This window comes from Actinia tenebrosa, unplaced genomic scaffold (assembly GCF_029948245.1).
Source record: "Actinia tenebrosa isolate PJP-AT-01 unplaced genomic scaffold, QUT_ActTen_1.0 PGA_scaffold7__59_contigs__length_16204524, whole genome shotgun sequence".
NCBI lineage: Eukaryota > Metazoa > Cnidaria > Anthozoa > Actiniaria > Actiniidae > Actinia > Actinia tenebrosa.
The window spans coordinates 4,026,561-4,043,231 of record NW_028292584.1 but is presented as its reverse complement, the minus strand read 5'-3'; the positions used below and the strand labels follow the sequence as shown (position 1 = coordinate 4,043,231).

At 36.4% G+C, this 16,671-nt stretch overlaps 1 protein-coding gene across 4 annotated transcripts; it reads right to left on the bottom strand.

Annotated features, from left to right (window-relative positions):
• Nucleotides 1-947: 947 nt before the first annotated feature.
• LOC116308611 (CCR4-NOT transcription complex subunit 4) lies at nucleotides 948-16,369 on the bottom strand. 4 transcript variants are annotated; one of them, XR_016121733.1, is made up of 24 exons: nucleotides 16,026-16,369; nucleotides 15,800-15,868; nucleotides 15,058-15,123; nucleotides 14,337-14,383; nucleotides 13,652-13,741; nucleotides 13,410-13,470; nucleotides 12,437-12,523; nucleotides 12,120-12,161; nucleotides 11,769-11,827; nucleotides 11,613-11,676; nucleotides 11,289-11,356; nucleotides 10,437-10,487; nucleotides 10,328-10,346; nucleotides 9,875-9,905; nucleotides 9,662-9,689; nucleotides 8,780-9,141; nucleotides 8,651-8,705; nucleotides 7,992-8,101; nucleotides 7,204-7,385; nucleotides 6,903-6,969; nucleotides 6,410-6,511; nucleotides 5,009-5,102; nucleotides 3,473-3,573; nucleotides 2,747-2,784 (listed from the first exon to the last, which is right to left on the bottom strand). XR_016121733.1 is itself a non-coding variant. In XM_031719074.2 (23 exons), the coding sequence occupies exons 1-23, from the start codon at nucleotides 16,044-16,046 to the stop codon at nucleotides 2,243-2,245; spliced, it is 2,328 nt and encodes a 775-aa protein (XP_031574934.2). In that variant the 5' UTR covers nucleotides 16,047-16,369; the 3' UTR covers nucleotides 948-2,242. The 4 variants fall into 4 exon arrangements, 2 of the variants coding, with proteins under 2 accessions (XP_031574934.2, XP_031574937.2); XR_016121734.1 differs by having other exon boundaries at nucleotides 5,009-5,099; XM_031719074.2 differs by lacking the exon at nucleotides 5,009-5,102 and having other exon boundaries at nucleotides 948-2,788.
• Nucleotides 16,370-16,671: the final 302 nt, after the last annotated feature.

Sequence of the window (16,671 nt, the reverse complement as noted above, 5' to 3'; positions counted from 1 at the left end):
TATAGAAGAGAAACAAGAAAAAAGCGGAAGTATTGAAGAACATGCATTTCGGATCGTTTTAGTTTTAATAACCGTATAACAAAAATATTAAGGGCGTTTGTACCCCAGACATACAAACGGTTGTGGTCAATTTTGAACTAAAGTTTTCACTCGGTTACTTCTAATTCGTTCGAATTTGTGGCTGCCATTTTAACAAAGTGTTTATTCGTGACACAAGGAAACAAGGTTGCATCGCATACCAAAGTCACGTCCGCAGTTTGTTTGAGAATCGACTTTAAAACAAGCTACCTTTAAGTTACAAGTATACCAAAGTAACGTCCGCAGTTTGTTTGAGAATCGACCTTTAAAACAAGCTACCTTTAAGTTGCAACGTATACCAAAGTAACGTCCGCAGTTTGTTTGAGAATCGACCTTTAAAACAAGCTACCTTTAATTTGCAACGTATACCAAAGTAACGTCCGCAGTTTGTTTGAGAATCGACCTTTAAAACAAGCTGCCTTTAAGTTGCAACGTATACCAAAGTAACGTCCGCAGTTTGTTTGATAATCGACCTTTAAAACAAGCTACCTTTAAGTTGCAACGTATACCAAGACAACAAAAAGCACTGTTGAACGATAGATAGCGGAATAACAAGATTCTATTCACGGTTCCACGAGGGTTCAGTTCGTTCATCATTTTACCTTCGCACCACGAAGCATGCGAGTGTATCAGTTTAGGAGGATTGCTTAACAGGATATCAATGTTTCCCATTTCAGACCTCGTGTCATTCCCTAGAGTATCATTTCTTTGTTTAATGGTTGCACATGAGAATACAAACGAATATGGATACAACTTAAACAAAGAATCTTATTCACTAGAGAATGAAATGGGGAAAACATTACGCCCAAGAATAAAGGTTTATCCTTTGTAGTGTCAAGTCTTGACTAAAAATCAAATCCATACAATGATTCAATCCCCATGTCCAGTCGTTTATTCAGACTCATTCAGATTTTCATTATTTTGTCTGTTTGTCGTATATATTGTTCATCACAGTTCAAGCACCAACATTTAAACAGCATTTCGTCCCACATTTTTGGCCACCAAGCCAAGCAGCTAGCTCTGTCTATCTTTAACATACAGTCAATGTCATTAACGTTGTCCACCAAAAAAAGACATTTACACATTTAAACGTTTACAAATTTAGACATTTAGACTAAAAGAAATATCACGTGTTTTCTCGAACGTTTAGCCATTCTCCATCTTAAATCCTCTCTAAATGGTCGGGGCATTCTGGAGATTCGATTCACGAGTTGAATTTTACATTTAAAGTTCAGGCTGACGCACACGAGGCAAAGAATACATAATAAAAATGTCTAAATGTCTAAATGTGTAAATGTCTTTTTGACTGTATTTTTATCTTTTAACTATAAGAAAATGGTAATGGTTTTTTTACCAACATGGACAGAAAAACGACAAGCTCGCGCATCCCGTCATTCCCTTGAGTATTATACTTGTGTAGTTCTACTACACAATATATACCTATTTCAAAAAAAGTTTTCGGTGTCCAAGGCGATAGGCAGTAGGCGATAAGCGAGTCATTCCAAGATCCAAGAATAGCGATAAGCTCTCGCATCTCGTCATTCCCTTGAGTTTATTTTTATGTGTAGTTCTAGCACTGAATATAAACCTTTTTGTTTAAGTTTTTTTTTGGAAGGCGATAGGCAGTAGGAGATAAATCATTCCTAGATCCAAGAATAGCTGAAATAACTTGTGTTTCTTCTTCTTATTGATGGGTTGCAAGCAATCCCAAGAGAGTCAAAAGACAAAAACATGGCGGCCATTGTGGTGCCGTTAACAACGGATGCTAATGAGAAATCTTTTGTTAAATGGCACCAACATGGCCGCGACGACGTAACGTGCAATCGAAGAATTTTCGTCAAGAAGACACGGAGGTTACTGTTGAGATGTCCAGTGTTGTTTGTGGTAGAAAAAACAATTTTAAACATCTCGATTATTAGTGTTTAGATGTACGCCCACGATTCCTTCCATCTTGGAATGACCTATCGCCTACCACCTATCTCCTATGGCAACCTTTTTTGAAATAGGTTTATATCAGCTTGGTATAGGTTTATATCAGCTCTCAAGAGGAAAGATCTATTGACTGCGTATATTCTTGCAAAAGGCAGCTTTTAAAAATCATGGCTTTTTCTCATGATTCATTGCTTGAGAATGTATCATTGCTCAATAGCCATAATCAATTTATTCAAAGATTTTCGACTTTAGTTTTGTTCTTGACAACTCCATATCTATTTTCCTTTCTCTGTTTCCCTGGTTGGTACTTATTCCCCTTGCAGTCAGAATGTACCGGTATCTTGCCTGGAGCCTGGGTACTGGGTTGTTTCTTTAGGGAGGTACCAGCCTTTGATTTTCCAGGAGGATTCTTCGACATTTTCGTTTCCTTTTCAAGAGGTACTTTGCCTGATATTCCAGTCTTGTCTTCTTCTTTAGGCTTAGCATCACTTCCTTTTACTAAATCCGTAATTTTATTTTCGAAAGCATCCACAGGAAGCCCATTCAGTGGTCCATCGATGGTTATATCAGAAAGGCCACTGGATGGTGATTTTACTTTATTTGCCGAGCCGAAAAAATTCAAAAATTTAAGCACAGAAGGGTCGATATGATCATTAGGCATCGTAGTAGTATTACTTATCTGAGAGCTGCTTGTCTTGGTGGGTTGACCAGGAATCCCTGGAATATTACTTGGTATAGGTTGATGGTATTTCTTTAGCATCCCCGGGGACTGGACTGCCTAGAGCAAATCGAACAATGCGGTCAACGTATGCACACTCACAAGATTCAAAGATGGTGGTGTTCTTGGTTGGGGGGGAGAGGGGAGGTGAATAACACAATCATACTGATGGGCGGTGGTGGTAATGGTGATGTTGATGATGGTCGTAGCGATAATGAAGAAAAAAATGGTGATGAAGTTGATAAGGATGATGGTGTTTATGATCATGATAATGATGCTGGTAATGATGGTGACGATCATGATGATGGGGATGATCATGATGATCATGATGATAATGGTGATAGTGAGGACGATGGTGATGGTAATGTGGATGATGAAGATAAAGATGACGGTGATAATGATGATGATGGTGAGCACCATGGTGGTGATCATCATCATGATAATGATAATGATGGGGGTGATGATGGTGACGATCATGATGATAATGATCATGATGGTGATGATGATGGTGGTGATGATGATAATGGATGGTGTTGGCGATTGTGTTTATAATGACGAAAACGATAATGATAATGATCGTGGAGATTGTAATAGTGATTATGACGATGATGGTGATGGGAATGATAGTGATGAAATTAATTATGATCATAATGATGATTTGATAATGATGATTATAGATACGGTAAATGATGATCATTGATGATGGTGATGATGATAATAGTGTAAAAGAGAATCGCTACGTACCACTGCACCAGGCAGATCTGTAGGACCATTACCAGAAGACAGCCCACTGTATCCATTAGTAATGATACCAGGAACGATTGGTAGAGGGTCTGATTTTCCACCTGAAAGAAAAATAAAATACGAAAAATAACTCAATGTCACGACAAAAACGCTTTTCTCGCAAAAAAAAGTTTGGTTCAATTTTCACAGACAACTGTGATTGATTTATAGCGCTATCCGACGGATGAAATCCTTATCCAGAGGTTAAGTTGATGATGTTATCCAATAAATTTATCCACTCGATAAGATTTATCCTTCGGATAGCGCTATCCACCCTTCGTAAAACCGAGCCCTGGGGTTTTTGATTCCATCAATCAAATTTCCAACGACCTGCGTTAATGTCATTTTATGGACAGTAGCCGAAGCCTATATGCCATGATGGTGACACTAGAGAAAAACGTTTGCGCATGCGTGCACTTCAGCACGTTTTCTAAGAATTTTGAAGAGTTTGAGTGAGAAAATAAAAGTTTGTTTCCTCCAAGTATACTAAAAAGTTCGAGAGTATACTTTTGTATTTTGTCCCAAGATACCGTATTAACAAACACAATATGAAAGAATTAGCCTTACGTTTCAAGCATGGACACTAAGTTTTGGCATTTTGTGAAGTAAAATTTATCAGGTATGTTTGAAAGCCAGATTTACATATGTTTTGACTAATTTGCATACGGATTCAGAGCACGCGCAGACGTTTTTCACTCGTATCCATGATGGTTGCTTAATTATGATAATGGTGTAAAACATCAAATGCGCGGACACAAGACGTGTCATTTTTGTAACGGAGAGGGCAACACTGTTGTGTCCTACCCTGCCCAGTCCACTTGTCACCGGTCATGAGTCAAACTTTTGTGACTGTTCATGTAATGCTTATGTAACATCGCATCGTGTGTCCGCACGACCTCAACCGAAGAAAAAAAAACTTTTAGAACCCCAAAAACAATGCTCTGCACTAACTTTTTTTTAGATACTATGCAATGGGCTGGTAATTCTATAAGCCCAGTAGCAAACTAGAGTAATCTATTAGCTACGCTGGGCTACAGAGGTTCTATTTCGTCGAAATAGCAAACGTGGGAACAATAATTACAGTGAAGACACTCGAACCATGAACACTTGAATTTATCCAGATTTTTATTTTCTGAGCTTTTTACTGCTTCAAACCCTCTAAACAAGTAGGATTGAACTCAAATATGCTGTGTGATCAAAAGATAACTTATTTCTAAATGATTCACTCAAGGGATGCATGTTAAAAAAAGTAGTAAAAAAGCACAAAGTGTTCATGGTTAGAGAGTCCTCGCTGTTATTACTTCTGGACCCCAGGGTATCTATTAGTCCAAAACAATAGTGATCCAAAAACCCACTAAAACAATTAGTCCTCTCGCTCTAATGGCCTATAAATCAGAAGCTCATTCGCACTTGAGGACTAATTGCTAAGTAGACCGTGAAGGCTACAGGTCTAGATATTCATGCTTTCTGAGGTCACTCCCATTAACAGGGCCTTACCTATGACTTTTGACCACACTATACTAGGGTCATCAACCATAGGGATGTGTGGATCTGGTCTCTTGGCTTCGAATCCCAGGGGGAGGGCGAACTGCTACAGTGGACAAGAGAATGAAACACATCTGGTCAAACCCACAATCCCAAGGATTGAAAAAAGCAATAAACTTCTAACTTGTCTGGGGTAGAAGCGATATCATTGAGCTGGGTGATTTATGATTCTTATATACACCTATTTCAGAAATCGTTGTCGCACCAAAAGCCTCCAGCAACAAGCCAAGACCGCAGAGAACGCTGGTACTTTTAGCAAATTGCTCCAAGCAAGGCTGCTTGAGATGATAATTAGTGGAGAGCTGTAGCCACTTGCATGAACCATAAATAAATCAATTATAATTAAAAGTACCAACGTTCTCTGGAGCCCTGGCTTGTTACTTGAGGCTCTTGTTGCTACAACGATTTCAGAAATAGGTGTATGTTTTAAACACCAACTCTTGATTCCTTAATAAAATTTTGAGAGTCATTTATGATTCTGCATTATCAAAACAAATATTCATGATGCTTTCCACTGTTTTCATTGCTACTCGCTGCCAATCAAGACAACAATCGAGACATTTCGGGAAATTTCACTGCTGTCAATCAGAGTATATAAAGGTATCGAACAATTTAATCAATATTGATGGTAGTCTATTGCCTGATTTTCTTGTCATGACTGTTGTCTCGATCAGTGTGTAGCAATGTCAACAATGGTAAAACTTCAACACAATGATTCATGATTTCTTCCATTTGGAAGAAGTGATTCATGATTACTGAGTCTCAATGATTCTGCTTCAACCACTGAAACTTGGGCATAATGTTTTCATATTTCAGACCATGTCATTCCCTTGAGTATTATTTCTTTGTTTAATGCTTGCGAATGAGAAGTCACATGAATATGGATACAACTCAAAGAGTCTTACTGTATTGTCAATGGAATGACAATTGGCCTGAAATGATAAAACATCGCACCCAAGCTAGAGGCCTATAACATACTTTATCATTATCAATACTTTTTCGCAAGGCTAGAATTGTACCAGATAACAAAACTCTCAATAACTTTAACTCACTTTAGCAATCAAAATCCAATAACATTTGGCTTTGAAACCTCAGTCAAGCTAATAATTTTAGTGGGCTTTTAAATTGCTTGGTTTCACTTGATGTTATTTCCTGTTTGGTGCAAAATGTTTATCAGCTGAATCACAAGATTTCAATACGATTTTTTCAGGCTGACAGCACATGGGCAGTGTTTGACCACCATTAATGAGATTCAAAAAATTTTGTCAGCTGATTGAAACCCAGCAATAGATGAAATATAGTTGATAGAGGGGGCTTAAACTATGGTTGAAATTTCTTAGAGAAATGACGCACCTTGTCTTTGAGTAGTTGTTGTTGTTGGTATATTCGATGTATCCTGTGTCGCTGGACTCCATTCACTTGGGCCACGTTGATATCCTTCTGTATTGGGCCAGCCTAGTGGAAAAAAATAGTATTAGTGACAGTATTAAACAGGAGCAGGGGGAAGTCCATGTTCCTTTCTGAGATAGCAAACATGGTGCATTGTGGTATGCCTTGGGTACAGACATCATACTGTGCCTTTTATGGTTGTTTGCACACAAGCTAGGCCACAATATATAATGTTTAATGCATTCGAGTGAGGTATATGGGCCTTGGATGTTTCTCACACAGCAGTCATGATGGGTGGAATATTATGTCTCCCACTTCAAACTATTTAATTTGTCAATTAAGTGTTTAAGGACAAGTTTATGCGAGCAACAAGAAGTCTTTTAGTAAACATAGCTGCAGCAGAGGAGTGCTTAATTGGTAAAAAGTCACATAGTGGTACTAGTATGTCATTATTTACCTGAGAAGTTTATATTTATATTTGGTAGTAAAGCTCTAAAACCCTCTTGCCAGCTTTTAAAATCATCCTGTGTACAATAAACACAAAACGGTCAGATTTTTTTGTCTTTTTTTTTTTTTTTTTTTTTTGATGTGATGCACAACTGCAAACGGATTCCTGGATTTCTCCAATAGATCAGCCCAAAGGTTTCTTCGGGATAAAATTTATGAGCAGGCCATGCCCTGACTTAGATCTGCCCAGAGGTTGTGTGTGTGTGTCCTTCCTCCCTGTTCCAGACTGAACTTAATGAATAAACACACACCTTGTTGTCGGCATTAGTATGCCCATGTATCTGTTGTTGATTCATCTGTGGAACATAACCTGGTCTGTTGGTAGAAGGAGGGATAGGCTGGTGTGGGTTAAAGGAGGTAGGGGAAGTTTGAGTTACTTCTTCTCTCAGGAGATCTGCCAGACCCTTGCTTGATTCATTCCATGGGTCAAACCCTGTGAAAAAAGAGTATGAAAAGTATACATTTAACTAACGGAGCTCCCCTACCAGAACATTAAACTATTTGATTTGATTTTATCTCCAAATATTATTAAATAAATCTCAAATTCTGTTAAGAGTTATGTTGTTGCCGAGTCTCCCTAGCTAGAGACTAATGTTAAGTAGTGAAGTAATCAACATTCACTACCACTACATTTAATATTGTATGCATACAACTCTCAACTCGCATGTCAATGTTGATGTTGGGATCAACCACTACATTTAATATTCTATGCGCACAAGTCTCAACTCACATGTTGATGTTGGGATCTACACTACATTTAATATTTTATGCACACAACTCTCCACTCACATGTTGATTTTTACAGACTTGGGAGAAAAACCAGAGAACCTGGAGAAAAACCCTTGTAACACAGGAGAGAACAACACGTCAAAAACACTTGACTCATGTTGGGCATGCAGGGCTTGAACCACCGACCCCGAGCCGTGAACTCAACATTGATGAAAAAACAAAGAACTAGGAGCTTAAACCACCCATACTGTAGATATAGAGAAGCATGGGTTGTGTGTTGGGTGGACAAGAATAAATCCGTCGAACCTACCTAAATCATCATCAGATGATACTTTTAAGTGTAAATTTGACAAGCCCAAGCCACAAGCAAATTCTCCTGAGGTGCCATCAAATAAATTTGTACTCACAGTAGGGGTATAGCTGAAAAGAAGATTGTAAGATTAATCAAATATTCTGATTTTTGAATTCTAATAGGCCATTTCACGGATCCCGTTACTCAACCTCAGGCTCGTCAGCATGTAATTATTCTTTAGAATTTGACTACAGCCTGAGTAATGAAAGGAATTTACACATCAACGAACAATTGAAACACTTAAAGATTTCACGGGTTGTAGGCAATTTCTAAAGAATATATTACATGCTGACGAGGCTGAGGTTGAGCCGCAGGATCTGTGAAATGGTCTATTGTTGCTGCACTTGCTATTGTTATTGTTGCTGCTGTTGTTGTTGCTGCTGTTGTTGCTGCTGTTGTTGTTGTTGTCATTGCAGCCTGTGAAGCAGCACAGAATGAGATTGGTGCAGAGAGGTGGCATTAGAACAGCCGCAATTTAAAATTAAGAAATTATTTTTTTAATGGAATTACAGCATAGATAAGAGAGATTCCATGATTACACCTCCCCTACCTTTCTCATAAATATTTTGTACATATTTGCACTTATTTATCGTTCAATAGTAATATAGTATACATACTCTAATAGAGGATCAGTAACTGGAGGTACTTGGGGAGCAGCACTTACTGGCCAACCTAAAAATATATAACAAGATTAATAACTCCAAGCGGCACTAAAAAGTGGCCACATTTTCACAACACAGCCTTACCTGTATCATCAAAGCCCTCCCGTCTTGGTTGCCCAACATTCTTAGGTATTGACTGTGGTAATGTTGGTTGTACTGCAGGAGGTATTGTTTTTATTATATTCTGAGTTTTCTGTGGTATTTTTGTTTGGGTTGGTATTGTTTTCTTAGTATTTAAAGTCGTTTGTTTTTCTGTTTCTGTGTCTGTAATTGGTTGGTTTTCCTTGGGTTGCGGTACTGTTGGTTGATTGGGCGTGTCCCAGTTTTCTTCGTCCCAGTAGTTGGTGTCATTATCTTTCTGGTCGTAGTTCTCAAAACCTGGTGGACTGGCTCTCGGGTGTGGGGAACCAGAGTGAGAAGACCCTGAAGCATCATCTCTTATACCCCTAAAAAAAATAATTCAAATATCAAGACAACTCATTAAAGCAAGTCTTTAAAAAGAGTCATTGTGGTTTCCAAAACTTCTCAAGGAACCTCTTGTCCACTAAGAAAAGGAGGTGTTGAGGGAAACAGGGGGTGTATGGGATTGACATCATCCCTACCCCCTCTACAAAGAAGATGCTAGAAAATCCAAGGGCATACTTTGTAGTTCCAGAAAAGGTTCATGTGTACCTCTCCAATGGAGGGGAATGGAATTTCCAAGGGATGGGCATGGACTGAGAAGGTGAGGAGGTGTGGAAGGGGGTGGTATGAGGAAGGTAAGGGGGTGGTATGAGGAAGGTAAGGGGGTGGTATGAGGAAGGTAAGGGGGTGGTATGAGGAAGGTAAGGGGTGGTATGAGGAAGGTAAGGAGGTGGTATGAGGAAGGTAAGGGGGTGGTAAGAGGAAGGTAAGGGGGTGGTATGATGAAGGTAAGGGGGTGGTATGAGGAAGGTTAGCTGCAGTACTAATTCTAATAATACTTACCAACCAGATCCTGATGGTAATGAGGATCCTGTAACATGGATAGAATTAAATAATTATCTCCTCGTCAAAAATTGAAGAAAAAACCTTTTTAGATTAGATTTAGTGATGTTCATCTGCAAGAACCCAGGGGTAAAAAATGCTGTTGCTTGTTTCTCTCGACAGATTTTTACCCCCAGGTTCCAGCGAGGATGGTGATATTTAATTGTAATTTACCTTCTGTTCCTGACCACAAGTCCTTGGAAATCTAAAAAATAATCATCAATTATCGTTTCATTCAAATATAATGCCATCTACTACAATAATATTCATTACTGAATGAACAACTCCTCCAGATATCTGGATTTTTGGCTTATGTCAATCAAAAAATACCAATTAAATCAAACTTACATAATTTTGATTTGAAAATATTTTGTTTAGGAGGATAATGGGCTCCCTGTGGCTAGTCTGAGGACCAGAATGGTTTTCAGTTGGAGATAAAAAAACATGGTTTTGTGTTAATGTGTAGTTTTTTGGTGGTAATTTGTAGTCGTAACTAATAGTTTAACTGTAGGTAAAGTTAATTAAATAGACTTTGGAGTTCCATTCAAAACATATTTTGATGGCCTGGCCAATGCCGCCTCAGCAGACCTCAGCATAACATCCTCAATCAAAGGGCAAGTTGTTTACCTTATCAGTGTTAATACCCCTGTGTGGTAAAAAAAGAAAGAAAAATTAGCCATTGAAATAACATACAAAATGGTAAAGGACGATGTAATAAATTCATGTACCAACTTACATCTTTCTTGCATAATTTGCTAGAAGCTGTTGTTCATATTCTTGGTGTTTTCTAAAAGAATTGAACAAGAAAATTCATGCTCTCTTCCTAACAATTGATTTGCACTCCTATGCCTCTTTGCCCTTAAGAAATTCCATCTTTTCCCCATGGGGAGGGACTGAGGAAAATATAGATGGACATCATGTAATGTTCATAAACATAAAACTCTTAACCTTTTTGGGTTGTTTTCTTCTGCTCCTCCCAGTTAATTTTTTTCAATAGTGATGTAAAGTATAAAATTCTCATTCTGGGAAATAAAAAAACCTTGAAACCTTGAAACATTGCCATTGTGATGTTAGTGTGCCAACCAATTTAACAACAGGTTTTTTCACTTTGCTTTTTTGGATTGTCAGTTTTCTGGTTTGAAATTTAAAGGGGCAATTGGATGAAAATGCTCCAATTTTTAAAAGTCCAAATAATTGAAGTATTTGATTGAAAATTTTCGCCTGGGAGCCACTTGCAGTTGAGAAATTTTGGGTTCAAAGAGAAAAGAACAATAGGGTTGAGTAAATGACGTCATTTACTCACAATTTAGATGCTAAATAAAATTGATAATTTTTATATGAGACATTTTAGTGAGAAGAAAATATGTTGCTTGGCTACGATTGGGGCCATATAGATACGTTTAATTAAGTTTAAAGTCATTTCTAAGTATCATCCATTTTCATCCAAGTGCCCCTTTAAATAACAATATACCAAACAAATTTTGTCATTGTACACCCACATTATATCATGTTCGGGTAGTTCCAGAAAATACCCATACCTCCCCCATGGACGAGGTAATAAATCAATTATACAATTCATGATACTTACGCTTCTTGCATCTCTTCTTTAGTAAAACTAGCTACCTCATCACCAAGTTCATGTAGGTACATACAATCCTTGGAAAAGAAAAAAAACAGGTCTGCATAAGAATATAATGTCATAATACCGAAATCATTTTAAAAGATGTATATTCTATATTCGGTAGTTAGTCATACATGGATAAGATTCAAATTCATGATTGCTATATGTCGTAGACTGTTGTTGCCCATTTACCTATTGCACTGCACATATATCAATGCGAACTCAATATACTACTCCTATTTAGTAAAATTAGGTAGGAAAAACTAAAAAATAATAATTTTGAAAACCTACCTGTTTAGGGCAAGGTATATTTCTGAGAAAATAACTGCAGTATTTTGTCGTTCCCAAGGAAGCTCTACACGAAAACAGAAAAAGTTGATATTAAAAAAAGGCAACTACTGATGTGCATAGATATTTCAATCTTCAGGACTGTGTCTTTTTACTTACTTAAGTGTTCGACCATCCAAGTAAGCATTACTAACAGCAAGAATAGCCTTATAAGCATCCTAGAACATGAAGGAAAGTAAATGTTAGTCTTTAAATGTTCTGTGGCTTCTGCAAAGAAGGTTTTAAAGAATAGTTTTCATCAGGAAAAAATAAGGAAGGAAGGATCTATTTATACAAAATGACAGAAAAGGAAGGAAGGAAGGAAGGAAGGAAGGAAGGAAGGAAGGAAGGAAGGAAGGAAGGAAGGAAGGAAGAAGTGACAAATTGACAAATGAAAGGACATTCAAGAGTTAGATGCATCCTACTTTACAATCTCTAAGAATCTTAAAATTGCCGTCATTATAATCTTACCTCTTCTTTATTGTAAGTGATATAAGCACTAGCACTGGGACCCTAAAAAAAGAATAATATCAATAAAACCCACCAATACTCTTCTGAATCTGATACAAGAACATCTTGAAATACAACTTAATATGAACCCCAGCAAAATAATACACTTTGAAGTCTCAATGACTTCATCTTCAGGTAATGATTTTAAGAATGAACAGAGCTGTTTAATGCTGTATTATTTCGCACGTTTTCACATTAATTACATGTACTGAATCCTTGAAATAATTGACATGTTGACAGTTTTTTTGTAATTCTAACGTCATAATTATTAGCCCTACCTGTGGACCAGCATAATTAGTACTATTGTTTATTACAATCTTGTGAATTTTCCCAAACTTTCCAAAGTACTCATTTCTTTTTAAGAGCTGAAAAAGAAAAGTTCATTTTTTTTGTCATAACTAGTTCATATTTGAGATGATTATGTAGAAAGAAGAGAAATGATTGTCAAAAGTAGTTTTACTGAAGGTGTTGTCAAAATAAATGATATGCCTTCCACTCTTCCTTAACCTTTATTTTATCAGTGGTACTGAGTGCATTAAGTGGAAACACTTAATAATTTCCATGATTCAATATTTATTAGAATAGACGTCTTCAGCTTGGGTTTAATATTTATTCATTCTGGATCATGTGTCATTCTCTTGAGAATAAGATTCTTTGTTTGAATTGTATTCATATTTATATGTCTTCTCATGCACAATTAAGCAAAAAAATAATACTCTAGGGAATGACACATTGTCTGAAATGGGGAAATATTATGCCCAAGCTAAAAAAATGTCCATTTGGAAATGTACTTTTTGTTGGGAAGAAGAATCCATATGGGTTGGGTTGGGGAGACAGAAAACTCCTTAAGGCCGAATTACATGGCACAATTTTTGCCTATAACCATCGCATGCAACCTGCTTGCGTCATCCTTACGACACGAGTTGTGCCGTGTAAATCCATCCTACAACTCACTCAAGTCTGTTGTGTGCGTGTGGATCTTACCTAAGTCATGTCGTAATGATGACGCGAGCAGGTTGCATGCGATGGTTGTAGGCAAAAATCATACCGTGTAAATCGGCCTTTAAAGACCCCTGCTGGGTTCAGTGGATGCATTAACAGCACCAATCTGCATGCTTCCCAATACTACATGACTGCTGTCATGGGTTGAAATTATGGATCTATTAGCTCAAGGTCTGTAATAGTGTTAGCAAATTGAGCCAAAGTTGTATCCATCTACTTCAAATTCTATTGATCTTCTTCAAATCTTACCTCTGAGTCAGCAAGTCTCTGCGTCAAACCAACCACAAACACCAAATTCTTTTGTACAACCCTGTTTTTAAAAGAGCAGAACAACAAATAAATGTTTTGAAAAATAAAAATTGTGTCGTATGAGCTCACCATAGCATCCAAAGCAATATTATTTACAAGTGCTGAAGATCATAGATTAGAAAACATAAGCAACAAGTTAGCAATTTGATATTACGAAAAAATTTCCCAGCTAAAAGGCTTACCTGACATTTGCTAAATGTTTTCTGTTTTCAGTTAATTTCTGTTTTCTCTGTGTGTCTTTTTGTTTTCTTTCTTTTATAATTCTTTGTATTCTACAACAGAAAATGAATATTACCATGTAATTCCTGGTGATACGACCTTGTATTTCGTATACGTATACGACCTCGTATCTTCCGTATTACTGATCACATGAGAGGGTGGGGTTTAAGACACATGGCAATGAAGGAGTGGGGTTTACGATACCATGACTAGTTTTAGAATCGATTGTGGAATACTACAGAATATGTGCTTGCAAATAATTGAGAAACTGGAAAAAAAAAGACCACTGGAATAATTTACTGGTTTGCAATACTCCAGTTTTAAGTTCTCTTTGCTCAGTCTCGTTCGGCATCATAATATTAAGCTATTTGACCAAAACTCGTGGCATTTTCATCAAATTGTATTGTTCCATAGTGCGTACATTCCTTACTATACGATGGACCTTAATAAAGAAAGAACACATTTGTGCACAATCAAGGCTAAGACTAAGCAAAGGGGAACTCGAAATGGGAGTATTCAAGGAAGCTGCAGATATGTGAATTCAAGCTTTACTCTTCTTTAATAGATGCTAAATTTAATCTAAGAAGTCAAAAACAACAACAAATGATGTATATATGTAAATGGTAATATTAAACATGTTCAACTTACTCGTCTTGTGACAATGGAGTATATACAGCAGGATCCTCACTGTAAGCCTGGTAATGATATACCCATTAATAATAGTATTTATAATAATAATAATAATAAACTAAGAATTTTGTAAGCAAAATTGAAGCAAATTGTAAATAAAGATAATAATAATAATAATAATAATAATAATAATAATATTCAAAAATCAAGAATCAGCAAAGCCTAGGCGGAACCTGCATTGTTGTAACATAATATAAAGATACCACAACAACAACAACAACAACAACAACAACAACAACAACAACAATGATATAATAATAATGATATCAATATTTTTTTCGTCTGAATATGACGCCATAGCCACCATCTTGGGTGAATTTAACAAAAGAGTTGACAAAATATTTTGTTATAATATCAATCAACATGACTACCATGTCATTTGTTACTTAATAACAACAATAATGATAGCAAAAACTTTTCAAAAATTGCATTTCAGACAACATACACAGTCAAATTCCTTTTTTCGTGTTGAAATTCATTTTGAAAATTGAATTTCAATGATAGATTTGATGAGTGTTTGAAGGTTCTGTATTATCAGCATGAAAGATCGCTGACAACTTCAGATTGTCAAAGTAAAATTGATTACCAAGTTGTGAACTTCAGAGACAAAGTGGCTGAAGTTTTGTGAAATTAACTGTAAATATCTGTTAATATATTTAACGTGTACTTATGCTATTACCTTCCGACAAGCCGGGCATAATCCATTTTCATCTGTTCGTATACGATGCCAGCAGAATCTACATACCTATATTTAAATCAACATATTAGACAATTACTACTGTCTGGGATAAATTAAAATAAATTAGTAGATGCAAAAGAGAGAATAGATGAATGAATAAATAAAAAAATGTGGATATTCACAATAAAGATGTGCACTTTCTAAGTTTGCAGGGTAGAAATATTATCTTACATGTAAATTTTAATGTTATTCAAGACAGAAACTGTACATTTAAGTACAAACACTTTCTCTAAAAAAATATCTGATATATTAAGTGTCTGTGAAATATCCAAGGTACCCATCCCAAAATAATTCCTAGATGCCAAAATAATCATTCCATTTCCATATATAACTAATAGAAAACTAATTTTGATAAATAAATTTGAGATCAATGGGAAAAAAAAGAAAATGGTTAATGCCATTTCTACAAAAACTGATCTACAAAAACTCACATTAGTAGTTATAAGTCGTATAGAATTGATAAAACGTTCTGTTATGTAACTTTTGGCATTTCTAATACTAAGAAAAACGTATTTTGAAGCCATAATGCGTTTCATTAGTATAGGTAATCATCTAACATTTTTGAATCATCTTATTTTTATATAATAACGTGATTAAAAATAACGATAAACATTGATAGAAAGGATCTCAGACAAGAGATACTCTAGGATTGTACTTTGTTAAAAATACAAATCATGCTTACTTGGTATCCACAAGTACATGGATAGAAGTTGACATCATCGATCTCCAACGGTTCCATACAAAGGGGACACTGTTTTAGGAATAAAACGTCAAAAAATTAAGTACAACGTAATAATTCCGATAGAAGTTGCAGGTCAATGCCTTGAAAACATATCAAGTCAACCAACACGTAGAAAAATATCAACATTAGCTCAAAATAATAAATATTTCTGACACCTATTACTTACATCTAGCTCAGTAGTCTGCATCTTGTATATTAGAAAGGTCTGAACGCTTTAAGAAGTATTTTTTTCTGGAGATTAAAAGTAAAGGACTGTTCAAGATTCAGAGATTTGGAGGTTCAAACCAGCGTAGTGAGTCACAAATATGGCGAAGATACTCAAAACAAAAACAGGATTTGGACGTTAAATACAGCTTGAGGTAACTTGAAGGTATAACTGTAGCTACTGTTAGTGTTGTTTGGTTGGTAAGAGTGTTAAAAGATGGTGAATTTTGTTATTTTATCGAGAAAACCGTCCCAGCCTTCACCAGCATTGCCCAACTTCCTTCGACCTCTGTCAACCATGACTTACTGCGCATACTCATTAGCTTCACCGCTGGTATAACCATCAAAATGATCGTAGGCGCGAATGGTTTTAATTGCGTTTTGATTTATGCGGGGGTGTGGCTGACTAAGGCTTAGAAAATTTAATTAGAAAACCCTCAAAATAATACAAAAATACATTTCCCCTCTCATATATATTACGATTAACAATGACATTTAGTGTTCGTCATTGGTATTGTGATAAAATCACGAGCTATAGATGGGGTTAACCAATACAAAGTAAGTGAAAGCGAAGCTTAGCGAACCTGGAAACGAGAAAAAGAAACACG